This window comes from Zeugodacus cucurbitae, chromosome 4 (assembly GCF_028554725.1).
Source record: "Zeugodacus cucurbitae isolate PBARC_wt_2022May chromosome 4, idZeuCucr1.2, whole genome shotgun sequence".
NCBI classification, from domain to species: Eukaryota; Metazoa; Arthropoda; class Insecta; order Diptera; family Tephritidae; genus Zeugodacus; species Zeugodacus cucurbitae.
The window spans coordinates 52,842,786-52,866,311 of NC_071669.1; the positions used below are offsets into that span (position 1 = coordinate 52,842,786).

Genomic DNA, 23,526 nt, shown 5'->3' on the forward strand with positions numbered 1-23,526 from the left:
AGCGCACAGGAAAATTGCTTTCACCCAAAATTCGTTTTCACTAAAAGACAAAAACAAAACCAAATAAAATAAAAATAAAATTAAAGTAAAACTAAAATCAAAAATAAAAAAAGAGAAAACACACAAGAAACGTCACATAATTTTAGCCATCCACGCGTCGCATCTACTCACGAATCAGGCGGGGAAAAAATAGAAAAATCAAAGAAAATAACAACAAAAATGCCATCACATTCACTACCAGCCAGGAATACGCGCGTTTAATAATACATATTTTTGAAAAATTTAGAGCTCGCAGAGGAGCAGTCTGACAGACAGACACAATAGGCGAGTTAGTATATTTTAGTGCGCGATCCAGCGTGGTTCTTCAAATCGTAATTTCGTACGGGAGCAAATATAATATATATACCGTTGTGTCGTTTGCTAAATCGGTCGGGTCGTCCGTAAGAAGGTTATTGAAAGACGTGCGCGAGTTCTGGTGATAGTGATTACGCGCAAAGAAAGGAGTTACCGCGTGAAAAGTTTGGCTATGAAAAATATAACAAACAAATTACCGTAAGGCGCTTAACAGTAGTGGCGTTGAGATCGCATACAACATAATAAATCTTCCGAATATTTATTTAAAAATAGAAACGTTTTAATGCTCTTCAAAATATTTCGCACAATTGTCAGTTAAAGAAAGCACATTTGGCAAGCAATACATATTTATGTAAAACACAAGTGAATAACAGAAGACGAGCTAAGAACGGCTGGAGCACACTTACGAAACGCGCTAAACGAAACTAACGACTTTTGAAACAAAAAAATATACATTAAAAATTAAAAAAAAAAAGTAAATTAAAAAAAATAAAAATAAAATTACAAAAAAAAATTATATTAAAATTTTAATTTTTTATACGAAAATGTTCTCGCGATTTCGTAATTTATTTGCGAAAGCAAAGAGCGAAGACTCACCCGAACCGGAAACGGAAACGGTAACTACGGAAAATGATAATGCGCAAGCGAACGGCGGACTCGGACAAACGAAAACCGAACAACAATTTGAATACAATACTGAAAATGTAGAAAATAACGGTAATTTGGCGGAAAATACCGTTAACGCTACAGAAAACTCCGCAGTAGAAAATTCAAAATCCACCGAAGAGCACATTGTCGCGGTCGAGCAAGATAGCGCATTGAATGAAAAAGTGGAGCTCGCGCAAATCACCCAGCCAAATGAGCTCCAAAGTAATGGCAACGTGGTACACGAACTAAGTACCGTAACACTTGAAAATGTCTCCACAGCAACGGAAGACACTTTGAATGCGTGTGACAACAACGATGAAACAGGAGAATCTATAAATACGACAGAAAACGACAAGACAGTGGCAGTTGATGAAACGAGCGCCAATGAAGTAATAGGCGCCGCAGACGTTAGGGAGGATGATGCAGAAAGAGTAGAGCCCAACACAAATAACGGGAATAGGGTAGAAATGCTTGTCAACGTTGACAAAGAGCAGCAAATTGAGGTCAACACTCAATCAGCTGAAGTTGTTGAAAGTCCAAATGAGACTGCAACTGCAAGTGATGAGAGTGTGAATGTGGTGCAGGCGGGAGAAATTGAAATTAGTGCAACGGCAGTTGCTGTTAATGAGTTAGGGCAGGTGGCCGATGAAATAGCGTGTGTTAACGAAAATACTACTGCACTAATTACTGAAACTAAAGATAGCATTGAGCGTGGCGCTGAAGTGCCAACTGATATAGCAAGCGAAATTGTAGTAGAACCTTTAGTAGAACCAACTTTGTACTCAACCAACGGGGTTGCTAATGAACATATTGACATTGCTTCTAGCATTACAGTTGATGAGCTAGCAACGGATGCTTCAAGTTCTGGCGGCGATACGCAAACACAATCGTCCAGTCCAGTTGGCACAGTGGATAGTGCCAGCACCGCTGATTCCAATACCATAGTTATAAAACCTACGGGTAATAATGAGATCGCTTGTGCAGCGATCTCGCATAAGTTGCAGGAGATTGCTGAGGTCGCGGAATCGCTGGATGCTACGATACGTGATGTGCAACAGGATGCCGAAGCTTTGGAGGTGAATGCGACAAGCAGCGCTGAGAAGAAACGCGAGGCTATGCGGAGTTACAGTAGTGAGGTGAGTTGTATGATATTTTGATTTAAAGGTAATATAGTTAAGTTAAACGAAGTAAAACATATAAGGTAGGGCTAAGTTCGGCTGTAACCGAAAATTTTATATTCTCCTAATTTATATATTTTATGTTATTAAAAGCTTTCGAACCTTTCGGTATCTTGAATATCGAAACTCTTTATATATAGTTTATGGAAGCCTAGGTAATGTCTGGATCGATTTGAACATCTCACTTGATTTTCTTTAAAATATCTGAGAGATTTACTTATATTTTCGGAAAAAAATTAGCCAAAATACTGAGGTCCACATGTTCGATATCTGGGGTCTTGAAAAATTATAGTCCGATTTCGGCGATTTGTAGTATAAGGAAAGTAGTCGTGGTTGTGAACCGATTTTGACCATTTTCAAAGTATACCATTGGGATGCCAAAAAATGTTTTGAACCAAATTTCGTTGAAATTCATCGAGTAGTTTCGGAGATATGGTTTATGTTTTGACCCATAAGAGGGCTCCCCACCGTCTAATTTTATACCAATCACCAATTTTATACCAATACCAGTTTTGAATTTTAGATAGGCTCTTCCGAAACATAAGCTTTTTAATTTTCCAATTTAAGAATCAAACTATCATACCTGTTATAAGTCGAGCCTAGGATGTTTATACATTTATGAGCAAGGCAATTTTAGTTTTATTAAGAAGAAAAAATTCAAGATTCATTCAAAATTCAATCTCTTAAATTTTGCCTTCTGCCTTCACTTTAATGATCAACATTTTATTAAAGAGTGGTAAGAATACAATATAAGATCCAAGAATAATAGGCAGCCCCAACGCCATGTATGAAGCGAATTGGCAAACTATGATAGTTATTAAAGCTAGACTCGTTTATGACAAATCGTCACAAATCGGCGCAATCTCTATTTCTATAGTTTTTAAGATCATCTGAGTAAGTTTTTATCGAAAATAAGAAAAAAATCTTACCTATTGCGAGAGAGCGCAAAGAAAAGGCTTTGGAAAGAAATTTTATAATTTCGTGGTCCGGACTTTTCCTTCTAAATAAAATTTCTGAAAAATATCTCCTGTCACTCAGATAGCAAAGATTCTTTCTTTTAATAGAAAACATTCTTACAAAAGACTTTTTCTAAACTCATTAATAATGATATAAATTCTTCCCCAGGACTGGCACTCACGCTCCACCGAGGACGACTCCTTCGTTACCGCATCCGAGGGCAATTTCACGCCACACTCCCGCTCATCATCCTACCAAACCGTCTCCGGACGCACGTCCTCATTCATCAGTTGCGACAAAAACTCATTTGATATGAGCGAAGCCGATGATACTACCTTCGCATCGACTTTCGAAATACCCGCTGACATTAATATGTCCTACGATGGCACCGAACATAGCTTTGTATCGGCACAACAGCAAGAGTCCACACCCTCACCACAACAAGAACAACACGACGAACGAGAAAACACAAATGAATCGCATGCTGATGACGGCGCCTACGCTCTGCCACCCACCGTCAACGACGATGGCGATGGCAGCAGCATTGCCGACATTGAGGAATTGCACAGTCAAAGCATAACACCGACACCCGGTGATGGTGATGTCGAACAATACATGTTCCAAAGCATACCCATCGAGTCGGAATCCGATTTGGAATTATCGTGTATCGTCGATTCACCGTCGCTGCATGTGCTGACGGAGGAAGTGCCGGTCACATCGGTGACGCCGGAGGTGAGCACGTGTTCAAGTACTGAGCCACAACCAATGCAAAAGCAACAGCTACAGCAGCAACCGCAAACCAATTTTAATAACAATAACAATAACAGCAATAGCAATAGCAATACTAACAACAATAGCAACACTAATAATACAAGTAACAATCAAAAACCGAATGCTGCCTGGCGTCGCAACAAATATTATGAGAACATAACCAAGCAAACCATTAAGGGGTTTCTCTAAGTGAAATGCGTGTTTCAGTGCGGGGGCGGCAAAGTGACAATGCCAACGCCAACGCCAACGCCAAAGGGAGCACAGCGCTTTGCATGCAAGCACACACACACATACATATATTTGAATACAATATCCGACTATATTTTCGAAAATTTATTTACTTTGTGGAAATTAGTTTGCTATTTATTGGCTGATAGGCAGCCACTAACCATGAACTTAACCGCACTCTATTGTTTGCCTTGGCGAGCTTGAGCAAACGGAAATGACTACTGTGTAAATAAAAATTTGTTTGTTTGTATGTATATTATTATATTTTTTAATTTTTGGTTTTGTAATTTTTTTTTGTAAAAAAGAGGTTTACTCATAAATTTTGAAAATGGACTACCGCAATCATTGAAGAAAAATACATACATATTTTTGTTTATCTGCATAAAATTTATAAATTTGTTTGTTGAGAATTAATAATTTATTTATTTTGGAAATTTTAAATACACATATACACAGTAGATTTCAAGCGCCAAATACATGGCTGCTTGGCTTTTGGCGTCATTTGGAAGGTGCAAAGCGATGAAGTACTGAAATTTCAATGCAAACATACAGAGAAAGAAACAAAATGCATAGGAAAAATAAAAACCAAAAAAAAATGAAAAAAAAAAATTAAAATACATACAAACAAATTAAAAAAAATATATATTAAAATACATACAAACAAATGTGCGCACAAAGAAATGCTTGCGAATGCAATTTTAATTCAACTAATTTCTGCTGATTGCTTTACAATTGAATTTGCTGATTACTTTGCATTTTGCATTTACTGAATTTACCTTTGATGCCTTTTATATACTTATTAAAGCCGGAGAATTACAAAATTTTATTTAAAAATTAAACAAAAAAATTATTAAATATGTATAAATGTTATGCCGTTATATAATCTAGTGATAATTATTTATACACTACAAATATTTACTATTATAATTTATTGAAATAATTAATCATAATTACTGATAATGATTACACAAAAATATACCTACAACTACAAATATAATATATAATTTATTTAATAAAACTTAGTCAATTTTTATTTAAGAAATATGCTTACAAACACACATATTTTGTTATATAATAGTAATAATTAAAAAAAAATAAATTTAAATACACATTAAATATGCATGAAATAAATACAAAATTACACTGAATAAATTTTAGAAAATATGAAATTAAAAAAAAAAAATTACTGCACTTATTGTTGCTGCATTTAAAATTATAATTCTTATTTAACACGTCTCTTAGGAATTTCAGCATTTCAACGAATTGACACTGTATAACTGTTTAATTTTGGTTTTTGTTATTTTCGATTTTGAAAAAAAATATTAACAACAAAATTATATACATTTAACAGTTAAAATATACTACAACACGATGAATATAAAGCATTTTATGATTAGTCGAACATAAAATCGATTAATTTCGATATTTCTCTAATATTGATATAGAGGAATAACTTATTTACTGCTTTTGAATGAATGTTCTTTAAAAATATACGAACGAGGACTGTATTTCTAGCCTATAGCATTTTTCGGATTCGATTTACTTGATGTTCAGAATTATATTGATAAAATTTCTGGTTTTCGAAAGTAATTATTTCAAGTTTAAAAGTTCTAATAATTTTGTATTTACACTTTTGAAATGAAACTGGAATACAGAACAAATCTAAAAAGAGAATCAGTTGATTCCGTTATTTAACAATCAATAAATTTTACGGATTATTTGATATGATTTTTTTTTCATTTAAATCAAGGAAAACAATTCAGAAATACACAAGACTTTTTAAGGCCGATTTACTTGCCAAAATTTTGTGCTGATTTTGAACTTTTAGTTCTACTGCAAAGTTATCAAGATTTATTTAGTGAGAAAACGCACAGTTTACTTAGAAAAAAATATGCTTAGCAAACTTGAATACACCAAAATTGTTTAATATTTTTCTATCTGGAGTGAGGCTGTACTAAGAAATCATAACCAAGACTGCAAATTTTGTTTAAAAATGAAAAGGTTTGTCTCTAAATTCTATTATCTTTATTAAGAACAATAGAAATTAGAAATATTTCTGCCTTGAATGAGCCCCTCACGACTTCCTTAAGTTAATTTAAATCCTGTATTGAGGTAACAAATCCAATTTGGTTAAAACAACAATATTTTTTTTTTTAGAAAAGCTAATACCCGAGACACACATATGGTAAAAATACCATGTTAAATGTATTATGGTATTGTGTTTCCTACGTACATTGAAACATATCGATTTGTAGTGAACTGAAATACCAGCTTTGTTTCACAGAAAAATTGAAACAATAAATATTTACATATGCTTAATGGAGAAAGAAATTTTCAACATTACAAAAAAATGGGAGTAGTTGAAATGTATCTTAAAACCCCGTCACATACGGCCATCAAAATACGACGATACATGACCCTGGCGTTTTGAAAAAAAAAAACGTGTGAAAACTTTTTTATTTTCCATTTTATTTATTTATTTTTGAAAAGTCATTTTGACAAAATATTTTGAAAATCTTTTGTATATAAGCTCTTATCTAAGTTGTTAGTAACTTTTTGATATTTTCATTAAATAATTTTTTACTGTGTATCTGGGGTTCCAATGTGTGTGAAGTTGCAAGTTACCACGATCACTTTATTTTACTGCATACCTTTAGGCGTTTTCTAAATCCGGCTGGCGATGTATTTCGATGTTATGATCGTTTTTGTTATGAATGTAGTCTTTTACGGTGTTTTAGGTACAATCATATGAGTTGTTGTTTTTTAAAAAATCTTTTCTTTCATGTAGATTTGTAAAATAATAAGGAAACAATATATATAAAATATATGCAAAGTTAATTATATTCGATTTGTTATATTGAGGAATTAGAAAAACACACGATATTGAATATCTTTTATGGATCTTAAGGTCAAATGTTATGGAGTTGGTTGCAGATATTTCCTCCTGTTATATATTTCTCGCAAAAATTTACAAGTTGAAAATTCAGAATTCTTAGATGTAAAATTATCTTCATATAAATTATTAGGTGATTGGAAAACTTCCAAAAAAATTTACCTTTTTCGTTAATAATTCGGCTATTAAAAAAATCATTCATTTCTCCAATATATTTTTTAGTAAAAAAATTTTTAGTAAGTGGCAACTCTCTTCAAATAATATTTTCAACTCCGAAATTTATTAAAATTGTCATTATTTTTTACCAATATTGTGAGGTTTTTCTTTAGAATTTCTTAAATTTTGTAACAGGTGGCAACGATCGAACATTATATTTAATTAAGCGCCTGTTACACCGAACATTTCCAAAAAATACTAAATGCAGAAAATAAATGGGTTCAATTTGAACTTTCTATATGCTCGGACGTGACGGAAAATTGTTGTGCTACATAATTTCGTTGCAGTTTATACTTTTTACAACCACACCAAAATAAGCTTTGTATAGAAAATTGCATCTTCATAGTTCTAGCTTCTTAACCAACAACCATTTATTAGATTTCGATTACTAACTTTTCAAGTCAACCTTTCTCAATATGCGCGCCACCACTGTATACCATATTACAAACGCCGCGTCAATGTTGGAGCACAATGATCGCTTTCAATACGGTTATTGTTGTTATAAAACCTCAAAGTGCGGCATATTTGAGCGCCATGCGCCTCATACTATCCCACATATTTATTGCTGTTGTAGTTGCTGCCGCGTTGCAACACATCGTGACTGTTTCATCGAAGCATAAAAACATAAAACGCCAAGGAGTGATGATGACCGTCATTGTTGGCCAAAATTGCGACGCGACGGGTAGAGGATTATTTGAAGGCATATATGCTGTTATATATGTACATAGCTTAACGGACTATTAATAAGTTAAAAAGGAAGGATGAGAAAGAAGGCATGCAAAAATATCAACTCACGAGTGGCCAACAAGCGGGTCCACCAACCGACTAACAAACCCAAACCACGCGTCGTCATACTCCATAGAAACGAAAATCAGGCGATCATTAAAGGCTTAGAAATTCTGTTAACTGCACGTTTTGTTGACGGTTGGGAAAGGTGACTGAGCGCTTATCATTTTGAAGGGGTGCGCGTGGCGTGAAGAACAGGTCTCTAAGCGCTGGAAATTTGCATACAAAGGAATGGCTCATATGAGTGGCACTTGAGTGATGGGTCAAGTGATGAGCAGAAGGAAAACGTGTAATTTGTTGTGATTTTCTTTTTTTGTTTTAATAATAACTACATATGTCCTTAGGTGTGAGAATGTATGGAAGTATATAGTATGTAGCTTTGTTGCTAAGATCGTGAGCGTCTGTTTGTTTTTTTAATAATAACTTTTACAGTTTTGTTTTCCAAGCTTTAAGGCTCCACAAAATATTTGCATACATATAAAAGAATAATCTGTGAGAAAAGGAATATTTAAATAGAAGAGAGTGATTGCAAATTTTGGATAACCTTACTTTAGTATCTGAAAAAAAACTCGTCCAAAACTGACACAGATAACTTGAGAATTTCGCTAACCTAACGCAGCAAATCTTAATATTAGTGGATTCTGTTCACAATTCAAAAGAAGAACTTCAAAGCAAGAACAATATAGAAAAGTTGACAAATCGAAATTATTTCACAGCGCAAATTCTATGAGATCACTTTTTCGACCGACGATTTTACGAATGAAGACACGCGAATATATTTTTTTTGGTTGGAAATTCATCTTTAATATAAAACGGCTATCCACTTTTAATTACCTCATGGCTTTCAGGAGCATGAGTATGGGCTCGAAGCCTAATATGACGAACAAAGTGTCGGAGTGATCACTTTTGAGCCAGCATCTTTTAAGTCTCAAGTATATTCAACTATACTTACTGAAGCAAAATGTGGGAGACTTTCGGAAAGGAACTTCATATTGAAAAGATCGACTAAACTATGTTGTATCAATAAATTAGAAATGGGAAGATAATATGTTATCCTTAAAATGCCAAAAGTACGATTTCCGGGGGTTCCTACCACTTGTTTCATCTAATTTTCGTCAAAAGAGGTCAATGTGTAAAAAAAGGAACTCGGAGCTCCAGTCGATATCAATACCATTATTGCAAACATAAAACAAATTTAATAATTTTTTTTAACTAATGCAATCGTTAAGATCTCAGTAAAAAATCTCATTCTTATCGCTTTTGCACTACTTTCTTATAACGAGCTTTGCTCTCAATTTCTGCTGGTCATTATATTCGCTCAGCAATTATTTGCTTTTGGAAAAAGAAAAATCATGTAAATACCGGCAAAAAATGCACCGGCTTTTGAGTACAAAAACAACACATAAAATAAAAACAACAAAAAATGCACTCACAAATGCAATCAAACTGCACACAATCGATATAAACAGTAACAAATCAAAGCAAAAGTATAAGGAACACTTGCACCAACTGAAAAATTTACTTTTTCAAAAGCAAAACACAAAATCAGAAATATAATCAAATTGAGCGTCAGCAATTAGGGGAGCACCACAGCGCAGCGAGAGAGCAAGCAGCAATGAAAAGATCGCAAACATATAATTTGATCAATGAACGTCGGCGTCGAAGACAACGTTGGCGATCTGAATGTGGCGTCACCAACACAAGCTTGCAAACATGCGCTAGCGGCTGGCACAGTGGAGCAAATTGGTTTGCAAAGTGCGTTTGGAGCGCGCTGCGATCAACAGCGATCACTGATCAACGATCGGTGCGCGCGAAAGTCAGCAAAAGTGGTTTTGCCTTTTGAGCTTTTCGCTGCTGCGTCGCAGCTACCGCAATTGACTTGCAAACAACCAACGGGTTTCGTTGGGGGGGCTCAGCATGTAGATATGTATGCATGTGGTTGCGAACTGGTTGTTAGGTTGGTTAGGTGATCGTGCCGCGACGCAACGCACATCAGTCTCGTCAGTGAATCGCGTGTGTGCAGTACGCGAGTGTGCTTTCGTGCGCCGGCTAAATGAATAAATAATAGTGTGTTGTTTTTTTGCGCTAACACAATTAGAACTAGAACATATGTGTAAACAGTGAATTTATATTATTTTTGTTTATGAATGTGGTAAATTTTCGTAATGATTTATTGAAGTTGAATTAAAAAAAGTTTTTTTTTGACATTGAGCAAAAAACTGTTGAAATAAAACATAGCAAAAATGTGCATAAAACTCAAGAAATTTATTTAATAATAATTTTTTCTTAAAACGCAAAGTGAAAAAATAACAAAAAAAAAAAAAATTAAGAATTTAATTAAAATCATTAAAGACTCATAAAAGACAACTGTAAAACATACAAATTGTTAATAAACAATTTTATCGCAATCGTATTATTTAATTACCGTTGGTTATTTAATTACACATAAATTTTTAATAAAAATAAATAAAAAAAAAAACAAAAAATTAAAAAAAAAATATATAAAAAATAAAAAATATGATAAAAATAATAATTAATCGGTTTTATAAAATTTATATAAATATATATAAATATGGAATAGAATTGATTAAAAATAAATAATATAATATAAAATATATTAAATAAAATACAAATATAATTTATTAAAATATAATAAATAATAAATAAAATTAAAATAATAAATAAAAAATAATATAAATTTATTTGTAATAATAAATTCTGTCCAAAAAATATAAAGACTTGAATATATATTTTTTCAATTTTAATAATATACTTTCAATATTTTATTAATTTTTTTATTTTTATTTTAATAGTGATCACGTATGACTAAATGTATTGTTAATATTTTTGTTGATATTTATGTTAACATTTTTGCTTAAAATTAATAATAATAAATATAATTTTTTTTATTATCAATAAAATTTAAACAAAAAACTTATTGAAAAATTTCTTCATAGAAACAAAATATATTTTTTGAATTATTTTTAAAAATATGTTTTTGTAGTAAAAAATTAAAATTAAAAATATTAAATAAAAAAATTTCAAGAAATATTAAATAAATTTCAAAATTATTAAATAAAAAACTGTCAAGTCCACGAAAAATATAAATATTTTAAATAATAATAAATTATATTTATTAATTTATATAATTTATATAACAACAAATATATTTTTCGAATTATTTTTAAAAATATTTTTTTTGTAGTTAAAAATTTAAATTCAAAATATTAAATAAAAAAATGTCAAGTCCACGAAAAATATTTTAAATAATAATAAATTCATTAATTTATATAACAACAAATAAGTAAAATAACAATAAAAATATATAACAAAAGCAAATCTATTCAAATGTTCGCACTTAAAATGCAAATATTTATTTTAAGTCAAATTACGAAGTGCAAAGGCGACTAATGAAATTCGCACCAGACACACACCTGAACACAAACACGCACAAACGCTAAGCTAGAACCAGCAGCAGCAGCTCAGCCGCAAAGTCGAACAGTTAATTGTGTTTTAGAGCTATTAAATTTACATATCTGCGCGTAAACACACACTTACACACCCTCAACTATGTACATGTATACATATCTACATGCTCATTCGCTAGCTTAAATATAATCTTATTTTTTGTCTGCCTGCCGCCAAGTCGTTCTTGTCGCTCAATTAGCAGCCGATTGCTATTGAAATATTATTTTCAATGTCAGATTTATAATAATTCCAAATCGTTTTACACGCAACAATTCCGACTTGTTTAGCGTAAGATTTGCACATCAGCATATTGTTGTTGTTGTTGGCGTTGTTAAAATGTTATTGTATTATTAATTTGTATTGTAGTGAAGTGTGTTGATTTTCCACTTGTTGTCTGTGCTCTTACTCACCGCGATGCGCAAGGTAAATAAAAGGTTGTGCACTTACGGATGTATGTACATACACATGTATTGTATATTTGTATTTAACGGTATACGCGTGGGTTGTTGCAGAACTGACAGTTTTTTTTTAAATGTACTATGAAGTGATTAATGAGCATATGCAAAATTGAAATGAGAAATTAAAAAAGAAAACACAATCATATGAAGAATACAAAAGAATATTACAATAGAGTCATCTCTCATGTTGGCATTCAAGTCTGCTAAATTAAGCGGTGTGTTGTCATTTTTATTGTGATTGCTTTTCATGTCTCAAGGAGGTTTGTAAGCTTATATAGGCTTATATTGTAGTAATATTCGTTTGCCTTCCCTTATTCCTATGTTTGAGCTTAGATCTTTTATCAAAAAAGTTTCAAGTGAAAGCAACGATATTATCCAGTTAAAGGGCATATGGTTGCCTCAATATTATATTTAATATTTTGATAATGCATCTCTATTTGATTAAGCCTCTCAGTTGTATGTTCGATTTGCTTCTTAGGGTTGGGTCTAATCGGACTAGCTTTTCTTTGTCGTCTTCAAACAGAGAAGAATACAGATATGAGCTGAGATTATCCCATCAGGATATAGAAGCCTTTAGTCCTTTATTAAGGGGTTAGGGTAGTCAGAGACACGAAAAAATTAAAATTTTTAGTAATTTTTGTGCTATTTAATCACTTTATTTTACAAAAGCAATAATTACACAATGTTTTGACTTGAAGTCACGAAAATTTGAAAAAAAAAAACAAAGTTCCAGTGTTTATGCTGACCCAGTTCCAAAAAAGGTCAGTTAATTGGCCTTAAAAAATCGAAATTTTTGAAAAAAGCTTCTATCAGGCCCAGAATTATTATCTATACCAAAAGCTTTATAAATTTCATTAAAATCTACTGAGCGGTTTTCGAGTTACAGTTGACACCAGTTCAAAAAACATAGTTTTAAGAAAAACGGATTTAAAGTTTCATACTAGCGTTTGGGAGTGTCCGAGCGCTATTATTTGTCGAATAACTCGAAAAGTAGTTATCGGATCAACTTCGAATTTCAGAGAATATTTTTAACATATTACACTTAACGAATAAAAAAAATGAAAAATTGATTTTTTTGAAAATCTTGACTACCCCTAACCCCTTAAGAAAATTCTTAATTAATTGTTGGTATTTTTATTAAAATTTTGTAGAACAATTAAATGTCTAAAAGTACATAGTATCAAGCTGATTTCATATCTTTGGTGACTATGTTTTCTTAACAATAGTGGAAAATGGTAAAATTTTCACATATCGTCTTCTGAAAAGAGAAATGAAAAGCAATTTGGGAGACCATTTACTTGGATTTTTATTTAAGGCTGTAGTAATTGCTAAGCAGTGTTTTTAAAGCACTTTTCATGAGACTAAGTTAGGGATCAGGGTCATCATGGACTTCTTACTTGGCGTTATGATTTTTATTTGGTCCAAAAATATGTTGTAAAACTGTAATGCGAAGTCAAGAACCAAATGGCTATCTTTTTCAGATACCTCTCTCAATATTCCAGTGAAATCTTGACTGTGACTAAGTAAAAGATCTTAGTTTCCAACAAAGGGATATTTTAATGGTAATAAAAATTGGAAACCGAACCCTGATCTTTTTTTTATATAAAATTGACGAAGATCTGGGTATTGTAATTTGAAGAAGAATCTTTTCGCTCGCGAATATCAATAATTACACTGTACAATACTCTACTGAAAAGGGTCAAGGTTGGATCTTCGAAAAAAATAAAATAATTATATATCGAAAAATACTGAACCCCTTATAACATCGGTCATACAAGCTTTACGAAATTTTTTTATATTCCGTTGAATTAAGAGGATAAATTAGATTATCTATATTTTGGATTTAGCTATATGCTGAAGTTAATAACATTTTTTGAAGTCCTTTTTTCGAACTTCGAATCCAAATGTTATGATTTTATGACTCAATCTAACGTAAACAAATTAGTTTGATCCAATATCCAGAAAAAAATCGATTTTATATTTGGTAGCCGTCGGGAAAGATATTGTAAAAGAGTAAAAACGGTCTGGTAACACTTTAAGTATGTTTTCAGCGTTAGTAAAGATTTTTGGCCTTAAGTCCCTCATCACATCTATGATTGTGAAATCACATTTATTTATTAGGTCTACAACTTTGCTTCCGCCGTTTTCCAATAGATGTCTCAGGTAGGGTAAAGAATTGGTCGATTAAATCGATGTTTTTTTATATCGATCTTGGACATTTGTGTCAACATTAACCCAACAAAATATTTGTAGAGATCTGTTTGCATCCCAAACTTATTCTCAACTGTCACTTTTTGAGCCTAATTCTCGACATTTGCGGGAAATTTTGCTTTTCCTTTTTAATTCCAAGAAAAGTGCGGCTGAGGCTCATCAACATTCGTAGCCGTTGTTATACAAAAAAAAATTTACAAATAAAACGGCGGAAGTAAAGTTGTAGACCTAATACATAAACTATAATTTATATTAACATTTATTGCATGTTGGTAGAACTCAATTTCAGATTAAATTTTAATTGAAATAATAATATTCATAACTCATTTTCTGTCAATCTGAAACTCAATTTCAATTTCATGTTGCAATTTTTATTACCCTAACCCTTGGACATACTGAATATACATGCCCATTTTATCTGTCAATCAATTTAATTAGACAGCTTCCTTATAAAGATTTATATGGGAATGTGTAAATCAAATGAATATCTTCTGTCAAAACAAAAAAATATTAATAATTAAGCAAATTAGGTAAAAACAAGCGACTTTTATGGGTGCAAACAGAAATTGTAATGAAATAAAGCAATTAAATGTGACAAGCGACCAGACAGAGCGATAAATCAGAAATTTATGTAAAAACGATTAACGGCAATATTTTTTCTTTATTATTTTTATGTATGTTATATGAGTAAACATAGTGCATTTGAAGACTTGACGCTGCAACTGAACAACTGACCAAAACCAAGGCAAATAAGCAACGCAGATGTAAATATTTGTGTAAATATGCACCAGTTTGAGCAAATGCACTAATTTGACTACAGCAAATTTGCACAAATGCGCCAAAAACAACACATTAACGGCTAAAATTGTCAAATTTAGAATTTTGCTGCTTTAAAAGAAATTTATGGCACACAAATATATAGATACATACATACATATATATATTTGAATATAATGTATCAAAAGGCAGCGATCACTCATACTTTGAAAATTGTGTGCATGCAGATCGCCTTTGTAGAGTCTTCAGAGAAATCGCTGCTCCATAAAAAAAAAAAAAACAAAAAAAGAAGCCAAAGATGAAAAGGAAAACAATGAATCGATTGATCAGCACATTGGCACACTGAACTCATATTTCGTTGGGTAAAAATAAACGCACCAATTAGAAAATAGAAAATAAAATGAAAAATCACAAAAAATTGCGTATTTGCGTAGATTACGCAGCAAACAACAACAACAACAACAAACTAACAAGAAAAAATAATATAATTGACCCGAAAAGTAAACGAATTGAACTGAATCAAATCAACTACTACATGAGCCTCAAGTGGGTTGAAGTCTTTAATGAGCAAATATACCCAGAAGTATTTACATACGCACACAGCGTATGTACCCGGTCAATTGACGAAAGCGCGGCATCTAACTAACGCCGCTGGCGTTGATCACTGATCAGTGATCAGTGAGCGAACGTGCCCAAGTGCCTCGAAAACTTACAAAATCAAACCTAAATACATACACACACACATATGTAAAGGCAGCAGATTTGCATGCTGATTAATCTAGACAAGCACTGGCCGTTGCTCATGTGTAAAGAAAATTATATTTGTTTAAGTAAACACAGTATTTATTTACAATTTTCCCTTGAGGCTAATTCAGGCGTTCGGAATATAAGTGAAACTAGTTTATTTAGTGTCATAACTGGTCTGAAGTATTTTTCAAATATTTATGTGAGCAGTCATATGAAAGGCAACTCTGCGAAATGAGTTTTTAAAATATGTCTGCCATATTGCTTGAATTTCTAAAAATAATGTCAAATTCGTAATCAGCGACCCCGACAACCTCCGAGTAACGAGTTTAAAGCGATTATAATGAATTTTTCAAAAAGGTGTTAGTCATTTTGTATCCGTCATTTTGAATTTTGAAAAACCGACATCGGATTCGTGATCAGCGACCCCGAAAACGCCTCAGTAACAAGTTTCAAGCGATTCCGATTTCTGGGGTTATGTCAAAACCCTGATCTGATGGTGTTAAATGGACATCGGATTCGGATTCAGCGACCCAAAAAAATATATGATACACATAGTAAGATCCACAGGTCAAACAACCCATTTGGATGATTATGTTTCCTTAGTAAAGGTCTGCCTTTTGAGGTACTGGCTGACGAGAAATCAGAGCTAATTTTTTTCAAGACTTAGGGACGATTTCAGAAATCAAGTCCTTTAAATAAACTGTTGGTTGAAAAATAATATGTTTTGGAAAACTCATATTCAATGAGAGCTAATAGGCTAGACAGACGGCAGAGTTATTCCCGATTAATCAGTTCCAAATTTGTGGGTGACAAAATGCCACGAACTCCCACTAACTCTCTAAAATTTTGAGGATTAAATGGGAGTTAGCAAACGGAGTTAACTTAGATAACTCTCGAATTAACCCCGATTAAGCAGTTATTCCGAATTAACGCCGCCGTTTGTCAGGGGTATAAGCAAGATTATTAACTGAAGCGTTTTATTACAAAGGTCACAACATATATGGAAGTAAGTCAGCAAATTTAAAGATTAGTGCTTGAAAATGTTAAGAGAGAGCTTAAACTTAAGATATATAGTTGACCCGATTTCTTTTAGGCAGTAAAACGACAAACGGACACCTGCAGATCGATCGCCCGACAGATAAATATGACTAAATTATTATTTTTGATTACTTTGATTACTAGTAATTACAAGAACTCATAGATCACTTCAGTCTGTTAGAAAAAATCCATTATATTAAGGCCACATTTTTCACTAGGTTACACAAATTTGCGACATTCCATTGATCCATATACTCTAAACGTTTTCCGCTTACATGTCAGCACAGTGTCTGTCTAATTGTACTATTGCCCAATTTCTATTACAAATAGTCAGCAGAACATGACTAAGATACACAAAAACCTAAATACTTGAAACATATTGTCGGCCAAAGAACGTATGCGAAAGCCGACAGCAAGAAAACATTAGCCATTTGACGCTGAAATTTCTTTGGTCGATTTTGGCTAATGCGAATTTATGGCTAAAGGAAATGGGTGATACATGAATTTAATGCTCACGTATGCGTGTGTTGAAATATGTACAGAAGACTAAATTTTAAGCAAAATTTTACGAAATACCAGAAAGGAAAGAGATTTTGCGCAAAAAGAGCTGTTGATTTTTGAGATTATATATGCTATCTATATACATATACATACATACATACAAACGTGCATTCGGGAGGTTTAGTAAGACTGGAGTGAATTGAGTTGACCTGAAACGATTGAAGTGAAGTATGGTTTCACTAGCATAAGCCTCTCTGATACATCGAAGTCAACTCACTCATCAATAAACATCTGATACATATCTTTTTTTATAGTAGGGGGAAGCATCGAAAGCTGAAGTGCGGGACTTTAATCCGCTAAACCTAACCGACTTCCAACACAAAAACTCTCCCACGGAACCGCCTGATTAAGTACTACTTCGTGGGAATGTTAAGACAATTTAAGTCGACTACAATTTAAGAGTCTACAGACTCTACACACGCCGGATAATACGGACTAAAGTCATTACGGAATTTATAAGGTAACTTCTAAAACACCCGTGACCACTACGTGGGTCAGGTGGAAATCAAGGTCCCCATGCTGTCTATGTATCCACGTATGGATGTTCTAGCTTTATATTCTCTGGAGGGGACGCTGCTAACTTATGCAATCGCGCGAATATAGACGATATATATAAAAATCTGCGTAGCGAAAAAAAAAATTATGTAAATGCAATGATTTGAGACGATATTTTATCCAAGTAAAGCTTAGATAGCGTCTCACGAACCCCGAATAATGTATCTGTATTCTCACGAAATTTTAGTCAGTCTGAAAGAAAATTTTGCCATTTTCCCTTTTTCACTTCCATTCTACAGACTTTGCCATTTTTCTTTGCTTTACTTGTGAGGTTATAAACAGCAATTACTGCAATTAAGTAAAGAAGATTCTTAAAATTTGGATCTCTGAACTTTTTTTTATTTTTTTAATAGTATCCCAAAGTTAATAAGAGTATATAAAGTAGTATCTGTTTATGTTCTTTTCGGAGCTTTCTTACGCATTAGGGAACATGTTACAAGAGACCCAAATCATTCATATAAAGTGAGCGATATTTGTGAGTGAAATTGTAGTATACCAAAATATAAGCTCTATTATCTTTTTGACATTAACGAAAAATCGAGTTCACCACTGAAATTGACTACATTCAATTCATAATCTACATAATACTGGAGGAAAAGAGCTGGAGAATTTTTGATATTTGGGGGAGTCAAAATCGTATAAATTCTTATCTACTTGTATATGTTTTTGACCAATCGGCTAAAATATTGAGGTTTGTTGCCTCAAAGTCGAAAGGAATGAAAAAAATTTAATCAACAGTTATAACTAACAATTTCGATATTTCCAATAATCTGAAATAAAATTGCTAGTGTATATGTATTGATCCATATATCTTCTATACTCTCGACCACTTGCTAGTTTTACGAGCACATTCTCCAAATATCATATATACTCCGGGCTTCTGAAAATATGCAAATTGCCAAATCGACTATAAAAAGCAACATTTCGGAATTGTTTCGAAAAAATAAGGAATAAAAATCATTTTAATGAAACAAAAATGAAATAAAATTCGCGCAACTGCAATGTGTTTGGCTTGTTGTTGGCATGAAAGTACGCCAGCTAGACACACATACACACGTTCATCTATTGTATAAAAATAGAATAAACGGTTGCGCGCGTAGGCAAAAACAACAAATAGCGCCTCAATGTAAGTATAAACAGTGGCTAGTACAAAAATTCACACACACATACACTTACTATACACATTTCATGCGTTGAGATGAGGCAAGAGCAAAGCGCTGAAAGATATAAAAGCAACAGTAGCCGCTTTGCTCTTGAGAAGCTGGCGGTTGGCAGCTGGGAGCCGTTTTGGGCAGGGAGCTTCCCTGAGTGAGTGAATCTCACTTCACATTAGAACGTTGCTCGTTATGAGCTTACATGTGTATGTGTATGTTTGTATGAGCTGGCGTTGCCATATGTGTGGCGAGATGAGCACAATGCTGTTGGCCAGATGCGGTGATGATGATCGCTGCTATGAGCGATGCGCTTACACTTGTGTGTGTGTGTTTGTGTAGATATGTATGTATTTATTGAGCGGCGTGCTAAAATAATTCTAAGGTACAAATCGTGTGTAGAATGCGCGCTGAACGTCGACGAAAAAGTGAGTGTATTTTAGTTGAATATTTTTTTTTGTGATTTTTTTTTATATTTTTTCGAGAAGCATGAAGTCATGCGAACGTTTTTGTGTTAATGGCATTTTATTTTGAGTTAATTTTCTTTTTGTGTTTGTTGTTTTTTTTTCGATTCGATTCTTTTGGTGTGTGAGCTTTGCGCCGAACTAACATAGCGGTAGTACCGGCAGCTTCGTAGTTTTGCTGAATAGCAGGCAGACGTACGAGAGCGGCGAAAGCGCGAACATTTGAAATGTAGTGCGAAACAATTTTTCGAAAAGCAAAAGCAATAGAACGGCAACGCAACGACAAATTTAGCTAATAAACAATTTTATACGAATATTTAACGAATTTCATTTGTGTCTCCAAAAAGAAGCAAATAGAGAGTATAAAACGCGAAAACGAAAAGTTTTTGAAGGAAAAAATAGAGTAGAAAAAGTACGAGGAAATTTTTGGTGAAAGAAAAAAATTATATAAACAAAAAAAATTAAAATATATAAACAAAAAATAAATAAATAAAAAATTTTAATAAACAAAAAAAATTAATTGAACAATTAAATAACAAAAAAATAATAAAAAAATTAAATACAAAAAAATATATTTTAAATTTTATAAAAAAAAAATAAATTTAATTTTAAAAATTAAAAAAAATTTTTTTTTGAAACTAAACGTATAAATCTTGCGACTAATTAAACATAAAGAAATCTAAAACTTACTAACAATCTTACTAAGGCAAGCATAATTGACAAAACGACGCATTATAGGCAATACAACAAGGAACATAATGAAATTTTCTAAAATAGCACGAGGAAAACAATATTTTTAATAGAAAAATTTGCAAAAAATTTTAGTATAAAAGAGTAAAATACGAAAAAATAAAGCCAATGTGAATACAAAATTAAAAAATACAACAACAACAAATAAGGATAAAAAACAACAACAATAGTAGGCCGGACAATAATTATAGCAACGTGAAAAACCTAGAGCAAGCAAAGTCACAGCAAAGAAAGCTAATTACAACAACAAGAACAACGAATAAGAAACGCACACACAAACTAGCCAACGCGATTATTTTACAACAAGCTACCAGCTACTAGAGCAACACCCTCTCTTGGCCACTGCAATAGCAGGCCAACCGCCGCACTGCTGCAGCACACAAATCAAAGGCAACGCAACAAGAGCAAAAACAAAAACAAAAACAAATAAAATATGGAACGTCATCGCACATTGGATTCATCGATGTCATCACTTTATTCCGGCTCGAATGTCTCGAATACACCCTCCGCACATCGACAGCAACAAGACAACAGCTACAATTATCCGACCCTCTCGTCGTCCGCCTCGCCGACACCTAGCGCTGGCGGCACTGCCGGCATTAGTGGTATAGGCTTACTGACCGGCGCGTCCAGCACCAATGCTATAGCAACGGCTGGCGGTAGTAATTCAACAAATGCCACCGCCAGACATGGCTCGGAATTGAGTTTGTGCAGTGGCGAAGGCGGTGGTGGCGGTGGGATGCGTGCCACCACAATTGGCTCGGTGGTGGTGCGTTGCGGACCCATACAGTTGGTGATTGCGCTTTTGCAAGTAAGAGTTGAACTATTTTATTTCATTTTTTTTATCTATTTCACAAAACCCTGAAATTTCCCACTATCCTCATTTGGTCTCTAAAGCCATGAGGAATTCCTGTAATCCTAGAACCCTTTAAATTAGCTTCAAATACTCGATATTGTTTATGGTGTTCTTAAAGTTATAGACCTCTTAAAGGAAATGTTATCCAATGTTTTAAATATCTAGAAACTACAAATATTATGTTCTTGGAAGACATGATTAATATTGTGCTACAAGAAATAAAACGTTTCTTAAAACCCCAAAATGTATATGGTGGGTCAACCCTACCTTCTTGGATGGGTGTCTATACTTTTAGTTGGAATCTCGAGAAAATTCAGTTGCAGTTCCACAGTTCTATAGTAAACTAAAAGAAAACAAGCCTTGAATCTGAGGAAGCCACACTATGGTTGCTATCTTCCTACGCTTTCTATCTACATTTCTTTGTTATATGAAAGTCTTCTAGATCTATGAAGAGCTCTAAAATAAATCTTGACTCTATATAGAATATTTATAAGAAATCTAGTTGAGTCATGTTAAAGGAGTGAAATCGATATCCAACTTAATAGTTTTTTAGATCAGAAATTACTGTGGAGAACATGGTCGTAGATGAGAGTTTCCTTTGGTCATAGAATACTTATACCTCTCTAGAATCTAGGCTGTTTCAGTCAATCTTGGAATCATCTTCGGTCAATTTGGAAATGCAGATTCGCTTGTCTTTTAGTTCACCAGTTAAAATTTCGTTTTATTATCTCTCTTTCACTCTCTCTCTCTCTCTTCAACTTTGACACATGTTAACCATACTTAATGGTGAAGTGCTTACATTCAGGAAGTAACAAAATGTCAATAGGCATTCAAAAACTACGTTTAATGGGCTGAATATGCAGAAATGTACAAGCTTGTAAAACAACAAGTAGATTTGTAACTCCATACATAATTATTTACAAGAAAAGTGAAAAATGTTAACTTTGCGGCATCCACTAAACTGTCACTCAAGTGTCTTTCTTCATGCCCACGCATTAACCTCAAGCGCCTCAAGTAGCGCTGCAGCGGCACAGTGTCAAGGCATTACACGCTTTTGCCGAGTTTCAAGCTGAAACACCGACACAGTCACGGTCACACTTACGAATTTTTTGATTTATTTGTTTTCTTCGTAGTGATTTGTTTATCTCTCGGACTTCAAAAGCATTGTAAGTTTTGTAAAATATGAGTGAGTTCCGTTCCGCAAGGTATTCTGTTTGTTTTCTGTACATTTGCTTTGTTTTGATCGTTTTAAGGCAAATGTGTTAAGTGAAATTAAGTGGTAAAAGTTACAAGTAATTACAAATGAATGATAAATGAAGAGAAGTGCCTGAGTGAGTGAGTGGAAGAAGGTGTGTTTCTAAAGCGATTACAACCATGTATGTAGATTTCTACTATCTACGTTATCCATCGTTATTTTCTACAACCTTTTCGTAGTTTCGTTGGTATTTGAAGGAATTAAGAAACTTTCAAATATTGCGGTTAAACATAATCTACTACTCTCTTACCTTTCAGTAACCATTATGTGAAAGGTAGCTATTTTATTCTATATTTATAGTAGTTCTCTGTAGCGATCTCTATTCAATACTATGTATACTTTTAAGAACACGTAGTTTCCAATCTTTTCTCTGGATCATGCTGTTCTGAGGTTTCGAAAATGGTCCCTACACCAGAAAGTCTAAGGACTCAGTTAGCATACTTCAAAGTTTTATATCGGAATTCTGAAATTATGTAATGCCGATATCGGCAACTGAAAATTCTTCAAAGATACTCATACATACCTACTACTTCGTTACTAGACCACAAATCGAGCAATTTACTATTCACAAATGAAGTAATTAAGTGTGCCTTAAAACTAACGAAATGTTGAGCTCATTTAAATTAATGTGAAGCGTAACAAAGTTAAACAGCAAACCAAAAAAAAAAAAAAAATACAAACTAACCTAAGCAAACCAGTTTCCGAATCACGAAACAAGGAAGCTATGTAAAGTATGTACATAAATATCATATATATGTATTGTTGTTTGTGCGAAACACACATAACTCAGGCGGAGCACACTTTGAAGAACCACAAATAGTTCAAAACTTGTTTTAGAACAAAACGCAAAAATAGAATGTACTATATAGCATAGCTTAGAATCGAGTGCCAGCCAAAAACGAACGCTTAAGACCGCAAAAGTGAGCCACGTCAAATGGCGATTGCGGGCGCTTTGCGGTTAACAAGCGAACCTTACTGGCGAGACGTGGTTGGTAAGAGACTAATATACTTGGCTACAAGTTATTATATACTTCAGCAAATATATAAGAAGGTACAATTGTATATGTAAACCTAACGAAAAACAACAATTTTTTTATTGAAGCGTCACTTTGACTTTTAATATAAAAGTAAATATTTCATAAAAATATACAAACAGACCCATTAATTGAGGTGTGCTGTTGCAGAAGTTATAAAATTGTATGTA

General features: G+C 33.1%; 2 protein-coding genes across 5 annotated transcripts in view; both read left to right on the forward strand.

Annotated features, from left to right (window-relative positions):
- Positions 1–5,133, forward strand: part of LOC105217256 (SEC14 domain and spectrin repeat-containing protein 1-B) — a 50,150-nt gene extending 45,017 nt beyond the window's left edge. The window contains exons 9-10 of the mRNA XM_029043485.2: positions 1,829–2,138; positions 3,306–5,133. Of these exons, the coding sequence (XP_028899318.2) occupies positions 1,829–2,138; positions 3,306–4,097 (1,102 nt within the window). The 3' untranslated portion in view covers positions 4,098–5,133. The remainder of the gene's footprint in view (positions 1–1,828; positions 2,139–3,305) is intronic.
- A 4,889-nt stretch (positions 5,134–10,022) lies between these two features.
- Positions 10,023–23,526, forward strand: part of LOC105217257 (titin homolog) — a 103,219-nt gene continuing 89,715 nt past the window's right edge. For 3 of the 4 annotated variants that reach the window (XM_011192176.3, XM_011192177.3, XM_011192179.3), the window contains exons 1-2: positions 10,023–10,183; positions 20,200–21,022. In XM_011192176.3, coding sequence (XP_011190478.2) covers positions 20,645–21,022 — 378 coding nt within the window. In that variant the 5' untranslated portion in view covers positions 10,023–10,183; positions 20,200–20,644. The remainder of the gene's footprint in view (positions 10,184–20,199; positions 21,023–23,526) is intronic. The other variant, XM_011192178.3, reaches the window with a different exon arrangement.